This window comes from Xiphophorus couchianus, chromosome 11 (assembly GCF_001444195.1).
Source record: "Xiphophorus couchianus chromosome 11, X_couchianus-1.0, whole genome shotgun sequence".
Lineage (NCBI taxonomy): Eukaryota > Metazoa > Chordata > Actinopteri > Cyprinodontiformes > Poeciliidae > Xiphophorus > Xiphophorus couchianus.
Window position 1 is genome coordinate 8,406,561 of NC_040238.1, and position 21,341 is coordinate 8,427,901.

General features: G+C 40.3%; 1 protein-coding gene across 1 annotated transcript in view; it reads left to right on the forward strand.

Moving 5' to 3' along the window:
- The window catches only part of st6gal1 (ST6 beta-galactosamide alpha-2,6-sialyltranferase 1), a 42,884-nt gene that overhangs the window by 13,571 nt on the left and 7,972 nt on the right, over positions 1–21,341 (forward strand). Inside the window, exons 3-8 of the mRNA XM_028030541.1 lie at positions 15,360–15,566; positions 15,778–16,146; positions 16,229–16,496; positions 18,009–18,106; positions 20,186–20,287; positions 20,526–20,700. Of these exons, the coding sequence (XP_027886342.1) occupies positions 15,360–15,566; positions 15,778–16,146; positions 16,229–16,496; positions 18,009–18,106; positions 20,186–20,287; positions 20,526–20,700 (1,219 nt within the window). The remainder of the gene's footprint in view (positions 1–15,359; positions 15,567–15,777; positions 16,147–16,228; positions 16,497–18,008; positions 18,107–20,185; positions 20,288–20,525; positions 20,701–21,341) is intronic.

Here is a 21,341-nt window from a genome sequence, read left to right on the forward strand (position 1 = left end):
CCCGGAAACTCCCCTATACAGCTCAGAGGTCTGGTTTTTATCTCAGTAAGAGGGCCACTTCGTGCTCATCTCTGTCTGGCACGGGGAGAGGCGCCAAGAAGTCTCTTGCCCCCTATCGGAATGTAAATTTATTACTCTGTCTTCAGCGGGGGAGGAAAAGGCCTGCCCGTTTAAATGTCTGCTATTGTCAGCTCCCCCATGCTCAACAGAAAACTGTTCCAAATAAAAGTGTTGGCTATACCTTTACACATGTTGTAAGTATTTTAGCACTTAAATAATCATTTTCCTTTACAGTAACTAAACCACACATTGAAAATGTATCGGAGTAAAAGTACGCAATTAAGTTCGGAAATATAGTGAAGTAAAAGTGAAAGTCATCAAAAATTTTCATACTCGAGGAAAGTATGAAGTACTCCAAAATATACTTAAGTAAAGTAGTGAAGTATTTTTACTTCGTTACTATACAACACTGCTGATTAGTGCATCTTTTCTAATGGATTTTTCACAATATATCAGCTACTACAATGGACAGAGGAACTAACAAGTTCATGTCATCATCTGGGAGGAGGTTACTGGTTTCTCAGTCACAAGCTGGTTGCAAACCTGAGGCCAACAGGTATCAGTCAGTTATGGTAGATCTGAAATTTGGCTTGATGACCTCAATTTGAGAAGCTACAGGCTGATAGGAGGAACCAAAGAGCTCTGTAAAGGTAAAGGCAAATCTTCTAAAGTTGGGATATAATTCATTTAATTTCACATAATTATTGCGGTAGAAGCCATTTGTTGTGTATGAAATATATTTGTTCTATTTGATGTTTGTTGTGAATGACGTGTACTCACAAATGAAGGAGGTAATTAGTCCAACGTTTAGAAACTACAGCGGCTGTAATGCGCCACAGCAAAGGTAAACAAAGGTAAAATAACCTGAACAGGTGATCAACTCAAAACCACTCGTACCTTTTTACTCTCTCTCTTTGTAGTTTAAGCACACCTGTTACCGTGACAACCGCCTGCGCCCCGCAAGCCTTGCAAAGATTACGATAAAAACATAACATTCAGTCCGTTACGATATCAAGTTTCCAGGCTTGATTTTTTTTTTTTATTTAATCAGGTAAACCCCGTTGAGATCTAGATCTCATTTTCAAGGGGGACCTGAAACAAACTACACTCCCCGTCGGGGAATCGAACCCTGGTCTCCCGTGTGACAGGCAGGGATACGATATATATATATATATATATATATATATATATATATATATATATATATATTTCTCGATTATTAATCAGCGCTTCCCTGAACACAGCGACGGTTGATTGACTAGCTGTACTTGGTGCTAACGTGGCTAACACGAGTAACAGTTTAGTCCAAAGCCTTTTCTGCTAAAATAAAATCTTTAGTGTATGTCAGGTACAGTACACATTGCATATTGATCTGTTTAGCTAACGTAACACTGTGTAGCAGACAGGCTTCAAGGTGTAGAAGTTGTATCAGTTCTGCCATTATGCTGTACTTAGCTAACGGGAAGCGTGTGTTTGTGAGACGGCCGCGCACGTGACCAAATAGAATGGGCATCAGCCAATGAAAAGCGGCCCCTCTGGTAAGGTCCATTGGGGGCTCGTTCAAATTTATGTTATAGTTTTCGGCGAGTTTTTGTTTGTGGGTTAGTAAGTATTGTTAATGTAACTGGGAAGCTAGTTTGGGAATCTTAAGTTTGGTTTTGTTTTTTTTTCTCTTTCTTCTCTTTTTCTCTGGTTTGGGGTAAGTTGTTTGCTTTCATTTCATCTGATGAGTCCTGTGGTAAGTGTTGATTGTTGACTGGTTTGTGCAATTAAGTATGGCTGATCTGAACTCCTTCAGTGTGTTTTGGTTGGTCGTGCTCAAGAAGCTTTCTCCATGTTGAGCTTAAATGATGGCCAGGATTATGCTAAGGTTAAAGCTGCAATATTGAAAGCATATGAATTAGTCCCTGAAGCATACAGACAGAGGTTTAGAAACTGGATGAGAGGTGACAAAACTTATGTAGAGTTTGCAAGGAATTTGGAGATTCATTTTAATCGATGGTGCACCTCTGAGGTTAAAACACTTGGTGACCCCTGTAATTTAATGGTTCTGGAACAATTTAAGAACTCTGTTTCTGAACGCATTGCAGTGTACATTAATGAACAAAAGGTAAAAACTGTATCAGAAGCTGCAGTGTTGGCTGATGATTTTGTTTTGACACATAGAGATACTGGTGGAGAGCAGACAGTTTGGATGAGTGCTCCAAACTGGCGTTCAACATGTTCTGGTTCTTTTTCATACCGCAGTAACCGTGACCTGGACAAAATTTGTAATTATTGTCACAGAAAAGGTCATTGGAAGAAAGACTGTGCTTTGCTGAAATCCAGAAATAAAAATGGAACTCAGGTTAAACCAGCAGCACTTGCTGCATCAGTTTCTTTAAATGTTCCTAACAAAATGATTGAAGTGTCATTTGCTGGAAAACCTGATTTGAGTTCTTATAAACCATTGCTTATGAAAGGACAAGTTTCTTTAGTTGGGAGTGACGTCAGGGTGCCAGTTACCATTTTAAGAGATACTAGTGCATACGATTCATTCATTCTGTCATCAGTTTTGTCTTTTTCAGATGAGTCTGACACTGGATTATCTATACCTGTGTTGGGTATGGGCATGTCTGTGTTTTGCGTTCCAGTACATAAGATCATGCTTTATTCAGAGTTGTTTGACGGAGAAATAAGGATGGGTGTTCGACCTGCGCTGCCTGTGGTTGGTGTCACAGTTATACTGGGGAACAATATAGCTGGAGGGAAAGTCTGGCCTGTTCAACCAGAGTCTCCAGTGGTGGTTTCAGTACCTTTGATCAGCAGTGGTCCTGATGAAAATGAAAAATCACACCCTGAAGTTTTTCAAGCATGTGCTGTGACACGGGCAATGAGAGCATCCAGTGATGTACATCAGGATGAAGACTTTGGAGAAAATAAACAGATGTCCTCTTTTTGTTTGTCTAATATTCCTTTGTCTATTCCACAGAATGAGCTGGGGCAGGAGCAAAGATCTGACCCTACAATACAGCATTTGTTTCAGTCTGCATTACCTGGTGAGGAGATGTAGAGTCGTGCTCATGGATACTTTGTTGAAAACAAGGTATTGTTGAGGAAGTGGATGCCATGTGGTGACAATGCTATTGGGGAGCCAGTTTATCAGGTTGTGGTGCCTTTGAAATGGCGTGACTTGGTTTTGCAGGTATCTCATGATGAGTCCGGACACATGGGAGTTAGGAAAACCTACAATCGCATTTTGAGAATTTTTTTTTTTGGCCACAGCTAAAGAAATATGTTTCTGCTTATATTAAAACCTGTCATACCTGTCAGCTGACTGGTAAACCCTATCAAATTATAAACCGGGCACCACTATATCCTATTCCGACGGTTGGTAAACCGTTTGAGCACTTAATAATTGATTGTGTAGGTCCTCTTCCCCCTTCACGTTCGGGTGCTAAATATCTTTTGACTGTCATGTGCCAAAGTACCAGATATCCAGCAGCATATCCGTTGCACACACTTACTGCAAAGTCTGTGGTGCGAGCTCTTATGCAGCTTATTGGTATTTTTGGAATACCTAAAGTCATTCAGAGTGACCAAGGATCTAATTTCTCCTGTGCAAACCTTGTTTGCACAGGTTTTGAAGCAGCTACACATTAAGCACAATCAATCTACAGCATACCATGCACAGAGCCCAGGAGCACTGGAGCGATTTCATCAAACGTTAAAATCTTTACTCCGTGCTTACTGTGTTCAGATGAATGCTGATTGGGAGGATGGTCTGCCTTGGTTATTACTTGCAGCAAGAGAAGTAACGCAAGAGAGTACGGGCTTTAGCCCTAATGAATTAGTATTTGGTCATACTGTGCGTGGTCCGTTAACAGTTTTACGAGATGAGTGGAAGTATTCCCTCATCGCCCCCTAGTGGCCCGTGTGTCCCTTCGTTGTTCCCCAGTGCTCCTCCCGAGTTCCCTAGTGCTCCCAGTGTTTCCTCGTCGCCCCCTAGTGGTCCCTCTGAGTCTCCTCCCCTTAGTGTTCCTCCCGAGTTCCCCAGAGACTCCTCGTCGCTGCCCCCAGGAGGCACCAGAGCTCCACCGTCGCCTCCCGGAGTCCAGCCCCCCCGTGCCGACGTCGCCCGACGGACTCGCCTCCCACGGCCCGGACCCTGACCGACATCGCCCGCAGGTCCCGCATCCCGCGGCCTGGCCCCTGCGCTGACGTCGCCTGCCGGACCTCCCCCGTGGTTCCCACCTTCAGCGTCACGGACGGCCGCCGGACCTCCCCCGTGGTTCCCACCTTCAGCGCCACGGATGGCCGCCGGACCTCCCCCGTGGTTCCCGCCTTCTGTGCCGCTGGACCTCCTTTGTGGGTTCCGTCATCGGCACCGTGGACGCCCGCCAGACATTCCCTGTGGGTTCTGCCCCCTGCGTTTCTGCCCACCCTGGTTGGGCTGGTTTCTTTTTGTTTTTGGCCTCTTGGCCCTTTTGGACTCTTGGCCCCTTCCTTTGCCTCCGCCCACCTTGTTGGGCTGTTTTTTGTTGATTTCGGACTCTGGCCCCCTGTCCAACACCCCTCCGCCCACCCTTGTTGTGTTTTTTTTGTTTTGTTTTTTTTTGGACATTTTTTGCGTCTGGTAGCTGCCCTTGAGGGGGGTAGGGGAGGTACTGTGAGGATTTGTGTTTTGCTGTGTTTATTTGAGTTCTATGTGTGTTTATTTTGAGTTCCTGTGTCTTCTGAGTCTCCGTGTTGTCCTGTCTTCCCTTTGATTATTCACAGGTGTGTCTTGTTTCAATGATTACCCTCAGTGTATTTAACCCCACCTGTGTTTGTTGTTTCTCATCGGGTCCTTGTCTCTTTTTGGCGTCTGTCGTATGTGCGCTTCAGCCCGTCATCTACGTACCAGTTGCTACCTGTGTTGAGCCCTGGCTTCTGTTCAGCAGTGCTGCCTGGCATTTTGGACTGTTTGGATTTTCATCATTAAATCGTCATCATTTTACTACAACCTGGTTCCATTGTGTCTGCCTCACCATCCATCACCACACTTCATGACATTTTTGGTTTGTGCACTCTCCAGAATGAAATAAATGTCTCCTTAAAATTGTTATCCAATAACAGAGCAGTATTAAAATGCCAATAAGCAGACTTATGTTTAATATTGGCAATAAAAGCACTACAAAAAACCAAAGGATGATCCGAAAAAAATACAGGATGGATATTGCAGTTTTGAAAAATTCCAAAATTCTGTCTAAATCTACTAAATCTGTCTATATATATCCTATCTAACCTAGCTGCACAAAAATAATTATCTGTTTTTCTAGTCCATGTATACTGTATTTTTTGAGCGTGCATTTCTCTCCAAACACCAACCAAAGAAAAAAAGTTAATCAAATGCTTTGAGAACTTTGCTGAAGCTGGATGAGGTTCAAAATGATTCCTATCGATCTGATCATTTTCTGTACAGCTAAAATCTCCGCCCAAAAAAAGAAAATCATCTGTGTCACACTTACATAAAACATCTTTAAGTTTATGTAAAAAAAGAACTCTCTCTCATCTTACATTTGGATCATATACATTTACAAAAACAATATTAAAACACTCATATTTTGCTTTCACTACCATTAATCTACCCTATTCACTTCTTCAAACTGATACACCAGTAGAAAGTTTTTTGAAAACAGAATTGCAATCCCACTGGCCTGATTTAAATGACTCAAAATAATTTCTCCTCCCCATTCTCTCCTCCAGTTCATCTCATTTAAACAATCACTGTGTGTTTCTTGTACCATCAACACATTTATATGTTTTAAAAACATTAAATCAAACACACTAATTCTCTTCTTCGGGTCTCTGGCTCCATTCAGATTTAACTTAGAAACTCTGAACTGGCTCATTACCAAAGATGGGAGAAAAACCATTAAAAAAAAATACAGAAATTTAACAAACTTCAAACTCATCGTCATTGTTGACTTCTTGCTTAAGTTTTCCAATCATCTTTTTAACCGATAAACTTCTTTGTCTTTATATCTTCCTTTTCTTTTATTGTTCAACTGAGATCTCACATGCACAAGGAAAAGTTTCTTGTCTGGAAAAAAACCTTCTACTTTTATATTTTTCATGTTTTTTGTAACTTTCAAAAAGCGTTTAACATTTTGCACACCATAACCTTTCCTGTGTTGACTCTGACCAAGGAATTTGCAAGATGAACTGGCTAGACTATTTTCAGTCCAACCTTTGTCTTCACCTTCCTCATCTTCCTCATCTATATTACTTTCTGACTCTAGAACTTTTAACATTTTGCACATTTCATTTTGCAAATGATGAAAGAGACATTTCCAAGTTTCTTTCATCATTTTCAGTTTCAGAACCAATAATACCTTCAGAAATTTTTTCTTTTTTTAGAAAATGCAAAACCATCTTCCTCTGGTGTTTGACTGCATCCCTCCTCCTCTATTTCTTCAGAATCTGTTTTTCTCTGGTGAGTTTTTAGTAAACTCTGACGCTGTCCTTCCACACTGTCATCTTCCTGCCTTTCCTGTGAATCGTTCACTGTTTGATTTTTCAAGATTTGCTCTCCGTCCTCTAGCACACATATTTCAAGCACTTCTTTATCACTGTGAGCATTTTTCTCAGACGTTTGCCATTCTGTTTCTTTTAACACTGCGCTCCCTGAGACTGGGGCCTCAGCTTGATTCGGCAATTTTTCGCTTTCCTTATCTGGAATTTGCGCCGAAATATCAGGAACAAGATTTTTTCCAGGACACGCTCGAACCAAGTGACCAACTTCCCCGCAACCAAAACACACCAAAGTGCCCGAGTTTACATAAATAGCATAATCAAACTCGTCCACTTTCACATTGAGCACCAAGTTAAGGTCTTCATTCTTTTTATTCAGAATCACAAGGACCTGTCTTCTGTGTGAAACAACGTGCCTTAATTGCGGTGACTTGCAACCCGAAGGCATTTTCCTTATTGTGAAAATAATTTTCCCATGCCACGACAGCTCTCTCACCAACAATTCATCACTGATGAACGGAGGTATATTCGCAATCGTGACTTTTTTAGATGGAGTACTCAAAGGGGAAACGGACAAAAAAACATCATTCACAACAATGCCTTTTTCAATCAATTTGTTTGCCTTCTCCACTCTGTCAACAAAAATGACCACAGCGCTGTTCATCCGAGCAGCAGATTTAATGCTGCTACAACCTACAACTTCTCCCACCGCCAAACTACATTCCTACACCGTCATACTGGGATTATTGGGTATGATTTTCAAACCATGTTGTCTCGTAAGTTTGGTCAAATCCATTTCCGGTATTTTGCGCCAAAAGGCAAAATGTCGGTATTGCACACAAATATGTAACCAATAACACTTAATCCAACTTCACAACCACAATATTTAAAGAACAATACCCAGAAAAAAATCCAATAAAGATAGAGAAAACAAAGTTAGAAATTCTCAATCCCTCAGTCCACTCACCACATGCTCCTCCACCAAGCCCCAGCATGCAGTGCCAAAGAAAGAAAGGAAGAAAGAAACAGAGCAACGAACTAGATGTGACTCAGGATCAGAGAATCCGGCATTGAATAGTAAAAAATCAATATGAGCGGCAAATCAGGTGAAACACATGATGATTAAGCGGCGCAGCAGGTGATTGACGTGATGAGTGAAGATTACTGGTGGTGAGCGTCAATACAAACGATCAAATAAAACTAGCAACTAGCAACAACTGAAGAGGACATAACAATAAACCAAGAGAGGATAATACTAATCACAGAAAACTAAATGGAAATTAATGAAGAACAAAATGCAAGAAACTAAATTAAATACAGAGGAATAAACTTGTATGGCAAGACCCATCCATCCATCCATCTTCTTCCGCTTATCCGGGGTCGGATCGCGGGGGTAGCAGCTTCAGACTTCCCTCTCCCTGGCCACTTCTTCTAGCTCTTCTGGGGGAATCCCGAGGCGTTCCCAGGCCAGCCGAGAGACATAGTCCCTCCAGCGTGTCCTGGGTCTTCCCCGGGGCCTCCTCCCGGTGGGACGTGCCCGGAACACCTCACCAGGGAGGCGTACAGGAGGCATCCTGACCAGATGCCCGAGCCACCTCAACTGGCTCCTCTCGATGTGAAGGAGCAGCGGCTCTACTCTGAGTCCCTCCCGGATGACTGAGCTTCTCACCCTATCTCTAAGGGAGAGCGCAGCCACCCTACGGAGAAAACCCATTTCGGCCGCTTGTATCCGCGATCTCGTTCTTTTGGTCATGACCCAAAGCTCATGACCATAGATGAGGGTGGGAACGTAGATCGACCAGTAAATCGAGAGCTTTGCTTTATGGCTCAGCTCTCTCTTCACCACGATGGACCGGTACAGAGCCCTCTTGACGGCAGACGCTGCGCCAATCCGCCTGTCGATCTCCCGCTCCCTTCTTCCCCCATTCGTGAACAAGATCCCGAGATACTTGAACTCCTCCACCTGGGGCAGGACACCCCCCCTGACCCGGAGAAGGCACTCTACCCTTTTCCGGCTCAAGACCATGGCCTCGGATTTGGAGGCACTGATCCCCATCCCGGCCGCTTCACACTCTGCTGCGAACCGCTCCAGCGAGAGCTGCAGATCATGACCTGATAAAGCCAGTAGGACCACATCATCTGCAAAAAGCAGAGATGAGATCCTAAGGCCACCAAATCGGATCCCCTCAACACCTTGGCTGCACCTAGAAATTCTGTCCATGAAAGTGATGAACAGAATCGGTGACAAAGGGCAGCCCTGGCGGAGTCCAACTCTCACCGAAAAAGAGCCCGACTTACTGCCGGCAATGCGGACCAGACTCTGACACCGGTCATACAGGGACCTGACAGCCCGTATCAAAGGGCCCGGTACCCCATACTCCCGGAGAACCCCCCACAGGGCTCCCAGAGGGACACGGTCGAACGCCTTCTCCAAGTCCACAAAACACATGTAGACTGGTTGGGCGAACTCCCATGCACCCTCCAGGACCCTGCCGAGGGTGTAGAGCTGGTCCAGTGTTCCATGACCAGGACGAAAACCACACTGCTCTTCCTGAATCCGAGGTTCGACTATCCGACGGACCCTCCTCTCCAGGACCCCTGAATAGACCTTGCCAGGGAGGCTTAAGAGTGTGACCCCTCTATGATTAGAGCACACCCTCCGGTCCCCCTTTTTGAACAGGGGGACCACCACCCCAGTCTGCCAATCCAGGGGAACTGCCCCCGATGTCCATGCAATATTGCAGAGTCGCGTCAGCCAACACAACCCTACAACATCCAGAGCCTTAAGGAACTCCGGGCGGATCTCATCCACCCCCGGAGCCTTCCCACCGAGGAGCTTCTTAACCACCTCGGCGACCTCGTCCCCAGAGATTGGAGAGCCCAACCCAGAGTCCCCAGGCTCAGCTTCCTCAATGGAAGGCATGTTGGTGGGATTGAGGAGGTCTTCGAAGTACTCTGCCCACCGGCCCACAACGTCCCGAGTAGAGGTCAGCAGCACACCATCTCCACTATAAACAGTGTTGGTGCCGTACTGCTTCCTTTGATATATTTATTTCTTCAATATTATTTTTTATGACAGTGTCAATGGCATGAGGCTCGTCAGTGACTCCATAACACTTTCAATCTGACTCATTAGGATTTGATTAAGAGCCAGCTTTGGTCTTTGTAATTTCTGTTCAGTAAAACTATTAATCTATAAATCAATAGTCAGGTCTATATAAAGATATATTCTATGTTTATGTCCCATATTTGTATGGCATTGAAAGGATCTAGAACTTTTGTTTTTCCAATGAAAGCACTGGTTTGCACAGTAAATGCAGTGTGGGTGAAATTTTATGAATGATACTCTGATGTCCTATTCTCCTGAAGGCAGCACAGAGCTGCACCACCAGAAACTTACAGAAACACTAAAGCGAAGAATAGTTATGATTATATAGTTGCAGTTCTACCCATGTTTTAATGTTGCAGAGCACTGTCTTTTTGCAAATAGTTTAAACTTTAAACTGGCATTGTTGTACATCTTTTATCTGGTCATTTTGTGAAAGATTTAACAACTAAAATGGCACAGATCAAGAATATTTTTTTCCACTTGGCTGCTGTTAGGCCTACCGATTTTAAGTGGAATGTCCATTGAATTTTTCGTAGATGCCTGTAAAAATAATTTCTATTCACATGGCTTTTTTGCTCTCTGGGAAATAATTTTTTATGATAAACACAGAAACAACCATAAAAATCATAACATCAACAATACTGATAGTAATATTTATAATACAATACTATTCAGTCCAAAGTAGCCTACAAATTCTTTAATGGGGGCGATGAGGAACCTGGATAATGGATAGGGGGGCGCTGGCCCAAAAAAGGTTGAGAAACACACCTTCAGCATGTTGCTCCTGTGTCCCATGGTTCCCTCTCTAATGGGCATTACTGGAGAGTCTCTATGGGGAGGTGTTGCTATAATAGTAGCCTGATTGTGTTTTCAGTGAATAGTGTTCTGAATAGAAAACAATTAATCACGAGGCAGCTCACTCAAAGACGAGACTAAGAGTGGCTAACCAAATCTATGTAGTATAGCCAAGAACCAACAGTGTAACCACGGAAATAGAGAATAGAGTTGAACAGCCAAGAGTAACAAGTCGAGTCTTTCTTGTTTTTAAATGCTGTCCACAACCCAGCAAGATTCCCTGTGAGACTTTAGAGACTGCACAGCATATAAACCGTATTTTCCACATTCAAACAGACTGGAACAACATGCAAAAGAAACTTCTGAATAGGTTGGCATGGTGGTCTGTTAAAAAACTCTTTAAATCAGGTAGCTATAAGCAGACCAATAATGAGAGTTTTTACATGTTTATATGTATATAATATATACTATATATTATGAATATATTTATGGAGAATATATCAACATTGACATAATTTTAATCATAATTTTTTAATAGAGATCTACCAATCCGATATTAATATCTGTATTGGTCCTGATATTGAAACATTTTTTACATCAGGTACCAGTGAATAGACATGCCATATTGGCAGAGCACTGTCTTTTTGCAAATAGTTTAAACACATGCCAGTGAAAATTCTGTTTCGTGCTCTGAGTGACGTCATGCTTTATTATTTATTTTACATTTTATTTCGAATTCTTAATTGCACTTTCTGAACTATTTAAAAAAAAATGTTACAGTTTATTTTTTACATATTTGACCAAGATAGTCGTCCAATTGCTTTTGCCAGTTTCAGTTTAATTATTATTTAGATAGCATTTATTGTCATTGAACAGAATTCAACGAAATTTCCATTGCAGCTCCCGTGCAAAAGGTCAAATATATACTGTAAAAATAAGCAAACACACAATAATAATAATAATAACAATATATACAACTAAATTAACTAAAGGCACTCAACCACACCAAAGAAGTAGCAGCAGGTCCAATTATGGCAAAGTACAGATGATGTGACAGTGCAAAGTGCAGAACAATATGACTGTGTGGGGGTGGGGGATTATTTTTGCATTGGCTATTATACTCCTGTTTGCACTGACTGAACAAATTAAAGTTGTTTTTACATGTTTGACCAAGCCTGTGAAGCTATTGGTGCATAAGTGTGCTGTACTGGTGCAGAGTTATCAAATACATTTGTAATTCACTACATTTTTATATGTGTTTAAATAAGAAAACATTTTCAGTCAGTTCAGCACTGTTTTACCTATCAAATTGGTATCAGCCAATACTGAACCTCAGATATCGGCGTTGAAAGTGAGAAAAAGCGGATCGGTGAATCCCTATGTTTTCGGCCTTGAAATGAAACTGGTCCGATATTATTATTCAGGTTTATTTGAATGTTGTGCTGCCTGTGCTGGTGTTTTTTGGGGGAGACAGGGTTGGTTTTGTCGTATTTGTTTGGGCATGTGATAGTTAGGCCTGTCGCAATAAACAATAAATCAATTAATCAATTAATCGCATGATAAATAAAAATTATCGACCTCATTTTAATTTATCATTTCTTCTTGCCTTTTTCTCTTTTTATTGATGACACTGGATGATAAAAGGCTTTTCATGACAGTCTGAACAACATTGGTCAGATTTTTTTCAAATGTTACCCAGGCCCCGTCGATATCTGATACGTATCCGATTCAAATGTGACTTAACGTCCAGGTTGCATTCATCAGACCTGAACATCATTGATAGTCAACAAATTTCTTTATTCTGCACCCTGATACACGCAAGTGGGAAGAAAAACAACAACCATGGCGGACTATATTAAGGATTAAGTTGTTAATATGCTGGCTTCAGTCGGACAACAACTTCAAAATTGTAATATATGCTCCACCGTTAGCATCCAAGTTTACTTCCGCAAACACTGACCACTACTTCTTTTTTATGGCGGTTGGCAAAAGACTAAGCATTTTCTATATGACGTTATTGTGCCCTCTACTGTGCATGCAGGGCACTTTCAGGTCATTTGCAGTTTACACTGGAGAACACATACGCATATATTTGGAAGTGTGAACAGCCATGGCAAAAACATCGGAATTGGGTCACTTCAAGCTGCAGTGTGAATAGAGTCAGAATTCGGTCTGATTAATCATCATTCTGATGACTCACACATGACAGTTTTCAAATGAATTACCTAGCAATGGAACACTGAGGAGGGCAGAAATGTAGAGAATTACAGAGATGGAGGAACACTCGGTTACAGAGGAGGGCTGAGTTGGTAGTTAGGACGGAACACTTTGTGTTGTCGGCTCTAAAATCTCTCTAGTGTGGTACATCACTTCCTGGTTCTACTCCAATTTATCCTTCCACATAAAATAGTTCCATTATGTTTCACCATATGCTGTAATCTGTTTAAAATAATTTGGTGATCCACTTTACCAAAGGTGGCACTCAGACCCAATAGCACAAGGACTGAGAGCTTGTGTGAATCCAGATTACACGTAAAGTCATTTACAATTTTGAAAAGGGCAGTCTCTGTACTGTGGGTCGTCCTAAAACCAGATTGATACTTTTCTAAAATGCCAGTGTCATTTAAAACATCCATCCATCCATGTATCCAACCATTTTCTAACACCCTTCTCCCTAGTGTGGTCGGGAGGGGTGCTGGTGTCTATCTCCAGCTAACGTTCTGGGCGAGAGGCGGGGTCACCCTGGACAGGTCGCCAGTATGTCGCATGGCAACTGAATAAAAACAAGCTTTTCTAAAATTTTACTTAAAAATGCTAAGTTGGATACAGGTTTGTAATTATTAAAAACACTACGATCCAGATTACTCTTCTTCAGAAGGGGCTTTATCACTGACATTTTAAAGGGTGTGGGGAAGAAACCCATCTGAAAAGAGCAATTTATAATACTTAAAAATTTCATACTGAAAACATCTATAAAATGAATGACAAAGTAATGAAGAAATTGGGTCCAAGATGCAGGAAGTTGGTTTGATTTGAGAGAAAACTTTGCTGCGTATCTCTTGCATCAACAACAAAATTGTCCAGTGTTTCCAGAGGTAAAAAACAAGCATTCAGTAGATTTAAAACCAGTATTTTGCTCAGATTAAATGCTAGCTCTAATTGACTCGATCTTTCCTCAGAAGTGATTTGCAAACTGTTCACAAAGTGAGTCAGTTGGAGTCTGAATAGTCAGTAAAGTTAGGATTAATCAGATTACCAATGGTGGAAAACAAAACTTTATTATTTTTGTTACTGTTAATTATTTTGGCAAAATATTCATTTCTTGAATTTCGGACAGCAGAGTTGTATATGTTAAGCTGTTCACGCTGTTTGTCAGTAAGTTGCTGAGTGCATTGTTTCTGTTTGCTTTGTACCTCGGAGCATTGAAATTTCATAATTCATAATAGATGATATCTAAAATGCCATTGCTGTTAATTTGTTTTCACGAGACTGCCAGGTGGGAAGCAGAATTAAGCAGACTGTTGTTGTGGTCAGCCATGTTGAAACTGTTGGTTAGCGTTCTGTCACTACAATACAACAGCAGCTGAAGGTTACTCAAATGTGAATAAACCACAAAGATCACATCAGGCGGGCCACTGAATTGAAACTGAGCAGAAAGAAGGCAGTTTATCAGTGTCTGTATTTACTGTCCGATGATCATTCTACCAGTGATGGCTGTGTCTTGAGAGCAAGGTGGGTAAAATTAGCTTCTAGTGATAGTTAAATGTGCTGTTGGACATTCCTGCAGTGTTAAGGGTTTTCTCATTGAACAATAAATCATCAAGCAAAACAAATTGAAAAATTAATTGGAACTGCCAGGACTCTGTTTTTGTGTTTGGTTTTGCATCTTTTTCAGCACTATGTTTTAGTTCACTTTAGATGAGCCCTTCATGGTCATTTTAGTTTTATTATTTGAGGTTATTTATTGTGGTTAGAATTGTCTTGTCTTGTTATTGCTTTCCTCATTTCCAGTCCTTCATAGTGTTTCGAGTTAGGTTTATTTTTTAGTTACTCTAGGTTCTGTTACTCTTATATGTCTCAGTCTATGTGGACCTTCCTTTAGTGGTTCCAGTTAAGTTATTTCTTAGTCAGACCTTCTAGCTTCCCCCATAGTGGTTCTAGTATTTCTTATCTGGTTACTTTAGGTTTAGTTCTGTTATGTCTGTTTCCATGCCCATCTTCCTTCAGCATCCCAGTTGGGTTATTTCTTAAGTCCTTCTAGCTCCCCAGATAGTGTTTCTAGTTTTCTTATTTTGTCACTTTAGGTTTAGTTAGTCATTTGACTGAATCTATGTCCATCTTTCTTTAGTGATTCTAGTTAGGTTATTTCTTTTGTATAGTCATTCTAGTTACTCTAGCTCTATGTTCCTTAGTTCTTATTGTTAGATCAGCCTTGTTTGGGATTGTTTATTTTTTCCCTCAGGTCTTTTTCTCTTGCAGTTTATCAGGTTTTCTTTAGTCTTAGTGCTTATTTAGTATTAGAAGTATTTTCAGCTCCCAGGTGTTTCCTCCCCCTTGGTTTCCCCAGGATATTTTCTTAGCTTCCCTGTTCCGCCTTCTCCCCGCAGCCTCAGCTAGCTCCTGTGCCACAATTTTACATTTTTAATGGCTATTCAAAACGGCAAGATTCATTTTATTTATGTAATGGTTCAATTTTGGTTTTTTAAGTCAATTGGAATTGGAAAAAAAATACCTGAAACAAGAGATGTTGTCAGTTGGTGATGATGTTATTCAAATGTGATGTAAAAGAGATTTCTTTGTTGTTTTTATGGGCATATCTTTTATGAAAAATTCTCTTACAAAAAAAATGTAGTTTCTCTTTATGCAATTTACTTTCTGTTAAGTGATATTTGTTGTTTAGATTCCCGGAGCAGCAATGGACAGGGTCAGCTTGCTGTGGCGTCTGAGGCGTCGCGCTCGCCGTGGAGCCATCTGCATGACCTTCTTCTGCATCTCCATGGCTCTTCTTTATGCCCTGTGTGCTGAAAATAGTGTGCCTGTCACAGATGCCATCTTTGGTGTGAGAGCACGTACCAGGGCTCAGCCTCGTACACACTCAGTTGTCAAGGTTTGTTGCCATTCTTCATTCTCGCTGATATTAAAGCTCCATGTCTCCATGTCAGTACAGCATGAATGCTGTACTGATTCAGGACAATCTAATAAAAACTCTGAGAAAAAACTTACAAATAATGGGATATTTTTGGATAAACTACCTTTATTTCCTCTGAACAATAAAGAAACATGCTTGAAGTATGTCCTCATCACTGTGACCTGCTCAGGTGCTGCGAGGCGGAGCAAAATCAATCTACGCAGACCCTCAGAAGCACCCGGGTATAATTGCAGGTGACCCTCACCGCCCAATCCCCGTCTTGTCTTCACCCAACCACACCAACGAGGACTGGGCGTCTCCACCAAAACGAGCAGCAAAAATGAAAGAGTCCTCAGGTTTTTTTTCTCACCTGCTGCCAGGCCCTTTCACACGAGCACTGGAGACTCTATTCGTAGGCCGCCGTAAAGGAGAGCTAAGCGGCAAATCGGGCGACTCTGAATTCTTCGGGTCTAAAGGGATTTTAGGAGATGTGTGGAATGATGAGATGTCCAGCAGCATGCTGGGAAACAGGTTGAAGAAGGTGGTGCAGAACTATCAGGTGAGTTAATGCTGCCTCTACACTCATCAGATGAACTTATTTCTTTGCGATTGCTTGCAATAATTCGTGGACGTTCTACCAGGCGATGAATAAATACGGCGTAAAGGTGTCTGGACCTGGTGGCAGCTCCAACCGGCCGAAACTGAGTGGCAGGGAGCTGCTCTGCCAGCTCAAGGAGAAGGTAGCGGTCACCACTTTGACTTCTGATCATGAGCCTTTCTCTGCGTTGGCCTGGGCTCCCCTGTTGCTACCCCCACAACAGCTGACCTCTGACTTAGGGCCATACAAAAGCTGTGCAGTGGTGTCGTCTGCAGGGTCGCTCCGCAACTCCGGACTAGGCAAGGAGATTGGTGAGCTGTCTCATTGTAACAACAAAATAAAAATTCTAACCTGAAATCAGGATTATCAACATGTCTTCCAGGCAGCAGCTGAACCGGGTGCTCCACTGGTGAAAGAAGAAAGAACCCAGTTCATTTAAAACAATTGAATCAAAAAATTACACAGAGTAGAGTTCTGGTCCATTTCCTAAGGCTTGAATATTCAGCCCTATAAGGCCTACTGAGAAAAATGTCTACATTATGTCCAGTATATACTGTACATTGACATGGTCTCCAGTTGGTCTCTGTTTTGGTTTTTGAAGCATGTTTTGAGTTTTTGTCTTGTTTGATGAACCGTTGTGTCAACGGTAAAACCACCCTGCCAAACAGTTCCGCTCGGATGAACAAAGTTTGTGTTGCCAAACAACTCAGAAACCACCAAGGGTCGATTCTGAAATAGAAACTATATGATCACCATTGTTGCAGTTTTCATTAAAGTGAATTTAGAACGGGACTGTTATGCTAAACCTACTTTAAGGTTTATATTATGTTATATTATTCTCTCATCAAAACATACCCAGAGTGTTGCCTTGATTCTTTCATGCATGTTTTAAGAATCCTTGAATTTCATCTGCAATAACTCTGAAGAATCTTTAATGAGTTACAACAACATTTAAATTCTATTAATTAAGTATTATTGAATTGAAAGGGTCTGAAAGGGTAAGAGACAGAGGAAAATTTCAAGGCGCCAGATACACCTTTGATGCAAAGTCAAATGTCTTTTAAGTTGTTTTTGATATATACAGCATTTTCATAACTGCGGGTAACAGTTGATTGTGCTATAAAACATCACTTTGTTTGGAAAATACCGCCCATTAAAATCAACTTCCCCAGAGAAAAAAATCCCTGTTCTAGAGCAGATATGTTCAAGATCGACTGAAATTAGTTGATTCACATGATTCTGAAAACTTTATTAATCCATATGAGCAACTTGCTTAAATATATAAATTGTATAATATACATTTGGCTGCATTTTAAAATTTGGACATTGTTTTAAGATCAAATCCACAATAGGTTATGTTGTGTACCCAACCAAAAGCCGCTATACAGTAATTTCAACGTTGAAAAACAATTCAATTTTATCATTACTACCCCAAATTTAATGACCTTCACTCCAGTAAATATGGATGGGAAAACTTTTTGGTCCAAGCTAAAAGCTGCCTTTATAATTCTGTTAAAATATTAACAGAATTATAAATGTTATCTGCCTCCAAAATTAACAGGCTGCATGTATTTAATTTAAAAATTGCTTGTGTATGAAATCATGAACCTGCAGCTGTGAAATCCAAACCAGCTGCATAAATATGTTTGCTCAGACAAAATGGCTACATGTTGACTCTTTCTGAAGAATCACATGACATTGTGTGACATGAAACCACATTGTGGTTTCTGTTTTTGCTATTTCTGAACACAAAATGAATGTGTTGCATCAGTAACTGCTGAAGTTTGCTTCCTCTGAAACTGTCTGTTTTGATTAAACCCCAGACACTCATGATGCGGTGCTACGGTTCAACTCTGCTCCCACCAGCGGCTTTGAGAAAGATGTTGGCTCCAAAACAACCATCCGTCTCATTAACTCACAGGTAAGCCTCCAAATGGTGGCTGGTACTTGGAAGATGTGCCCATGTTTACCACTTCATTACTTTCAATTAATGAAGTGGTAAACATCTGCGGCTGAACGTATTCACACTCAGTGCAAAAACTGGTCATAGCCAAAATATTTATCCAGACATGTTTCAACCTTGTGATAAATTTCTTAAAAGAATTTAGAGTTGTCGTTGTCATTGTCACGATAAATTCTAATTGATGTTTAAAACACCCCAAAACTGTCTGGATTGTTAATTTTACTATTTTATTGACTTCTTGTTTGATGAGTATCAATACATTTGAAAATATGTGCGCAATTTAGTTACACAGATCACATTTCTTTATATGCCCTAAAGAAGCAGAAATTGTATTACAAATGGTTGTTTTTCCAAGAGCAGTACTTGTTTGTGGAGATATTAATGCTCTGGCATAAAGTCACAGCCATACAATTACCTGAAAAAAGTCGTAATAAAATCCCTATTTTCCTAAAATTTTATCTGCAAAAACAAAAATATTGCCCCTTTGTTCCTCTTTCTGTATGTTGGTCACAGAAGACCTGAAATAATATCACAACTCACAAATCTGACTGCTTCCTAAAGGAGCCTTCAGATATTTTCTATGCATAAAGATTAAACATTTTGTACATAAGAGCACAAAATGTGAACCTAATACAGCAGAAATGAGCTGCTGTTGTTTTTATCAAATGTTTGGACTTTTGGGTTTGAAGAGACTCATGTAGGTGTTTGCGTTGTGGGCGTTAAACTGCAGAGATGATCTCGCCTTGAGTATTTTTAGCTGACACAAGAAAAACCTTTGGCGCATGAATCCTCTCAAACAGTAAAAGTTTATGGATACAGTGAAACAGCTGCAAGTTTTACTTTACATATAATCACATATGGGTTATGGGCTTGTGCATGCATGTAAATATTTGCATCTCCTGTTTTGTTCACTAGAGCACAAAAACATTTTGTTTTCTCCAAGTCTTTAATATTTATTTTTTCATCACAGAAAATAACATTTTTTCATAAAAAGAGATTATAGTAAACCAAAACAGATTTCTTTTGCATCTGATGATTTAAATAAACAGGAACTCGAAATGAAATTCAAATTTATTTTGGTCGCACAGCTTAAACATTTTGTCAAGTTACAACCAAACTTAAATGTGTTTTATGAGGAATTTATATGGCACAATGTTTGACAATCATGACCCACAATTTGTGCTGAGTGTTTGTTTTTTGCCAACTTTTTATTTGTGAAAGGACAGAAATGGTAATTGCACAACAAAAATAACCACAAGAACATTGTGATAATTACGCAAATAACTTTTCTTTAAAAACTGAGTAATCATAAAACAAACTTGCATAAAGCAAAAAAAAAGTTATTTGAGAGAGATTACAAGTTATATAAAAGAAAAGTGCATGTTGTACTCCTTACTGGGTAAAAAAGGAACAAAGAAAAAACATATATAAACAGCACAGACAAGACATTGTCTAATCATCCAGTTCCTTTTTATAAGAATCAGTATTTAGAGGTAAAGAAGAAACTAATTTAGCTCTAAAAGGAGTCGGAAGAAGACTTACTGATTAGTATTTCTTTAAATCTGACATCGTCGCCCTTCAACATCAAAAATATTAATTGCTTTCTGTTGGTCTATGAAATATATCCCAATGAAATAATTTACCAATGCAGTTGCAACAAGAATCAATGTCAGCATTAAAGTTAACAATGTTAGGAAATCTTAAAAAAACAAAATAAGCCAGTTTAATAAAAATATTTAATTCCTGCTTCATCCCTCACTTTTTAATGTCTATTTGATTTCACAATTGTTTTCAGTGTAGCATGTGGACATCTTTATAATTTTATTTCATTTTTTTAACTGGAAAGAGGTGAATGTTTTCTTACTCTATTGGAGGTCTCCGTGTAGTTAGTAGTATCATATTGTAACATGCTGATATTACTCATTTAGATGAAGTTTGTTCTGCAAAGTGCAATCAAGTTGACTTATTTTGTGGTAGAAAAAGCATCTGCCCTCAGCAGGAAGAGAAGAGGATTTTAACAAAGTTTTTGTCTTCCAGGTGATGGCATCTGATGACCATCGCTTCCTGTCCAGTTCTCTGTACAGCTCAGGTGTTCTGGTTGCCTGGGACCCCGCCCCCTTTTCCTCCAACCTCAGTCAGGTGATTTTTCTTTTGTCAGTTTCCTTTTCATTCTCTTTTTCATTTAACCCTTATTGACAACCTGCCTGTGGTTGTTTCCTCTGACAGTTTTTCATTTTTTGTTATTTGTTTATTTCATGATTAACAGTTTAAATTAAACATGTCACATGCTGGCATAAACAAAGGAGTGGTTTGAATAAGAAAATCTGGCATAATCTATCTGAAACCTTTCTCCATGTGCTGTTCCTCCCTCCTGCAGTGGTACAACCACACAGATTATCCCATCTTCAATCAGTATCAGAGATATAGGAGGCTTCACCCGCAGCAGCCGTTCTACATCCTGCATCCTCGCTTCGAGTGGCAGCTGTGGCAGCGGATTCAGGACAACATGGCTGAACCCATACAGAAAAACCCGCCCTCTTCTGGTCTGCTGGGTATAGGAACCACCAGCTGTCTCACCACTTCCTGCTTATATTCTGTCCACTTTGATTCTGACACGTTAGATAAAAATAACTTCCTCACCCCAAATAAATGTGGTATGAAACCTCAACATGGGAACAGAATCTCCAGCTCTAAAAGTGACCATTTTTGATGGTCTAAGTCTGGGCTTATGACCTTTTTGATATTTGTATCACTATTAAATTGGTTACTACAGAGCAAAGAATACTGGAGTCTAATTAGTTTCATTTCTTGCGGTTTGTGTAAGGGCAAAAACAAGGTCAGGAATCATAATAGTAACAATACAACCTTTTCAGTTCTAGTTCAGTTGTGATGGGTCAGTGGTTATGCTCATTGCCTCAGTCTTTTTTTTTTGCTGTAAGTGACTTTTTTGGATCTTTTTTTTTTCTACTTTTTTTCAAAATCATTTTTGGCAAAAAAAATTACTTGGGCCATTGTTTTAGGGAGGTGATGTTATTGTTCTTTGTTAAAACACTGTAATAAGCTATGACCAAATTATTAGCTAAAAGTAATTTTTGCTGGTAGACACCTTAGGCTATTTTCACACAGCATGTCTTGATGCCCAAATCTGTGATATTTTGTGTGTTTGTATGGTTATATTTATAGTTTATTTCCA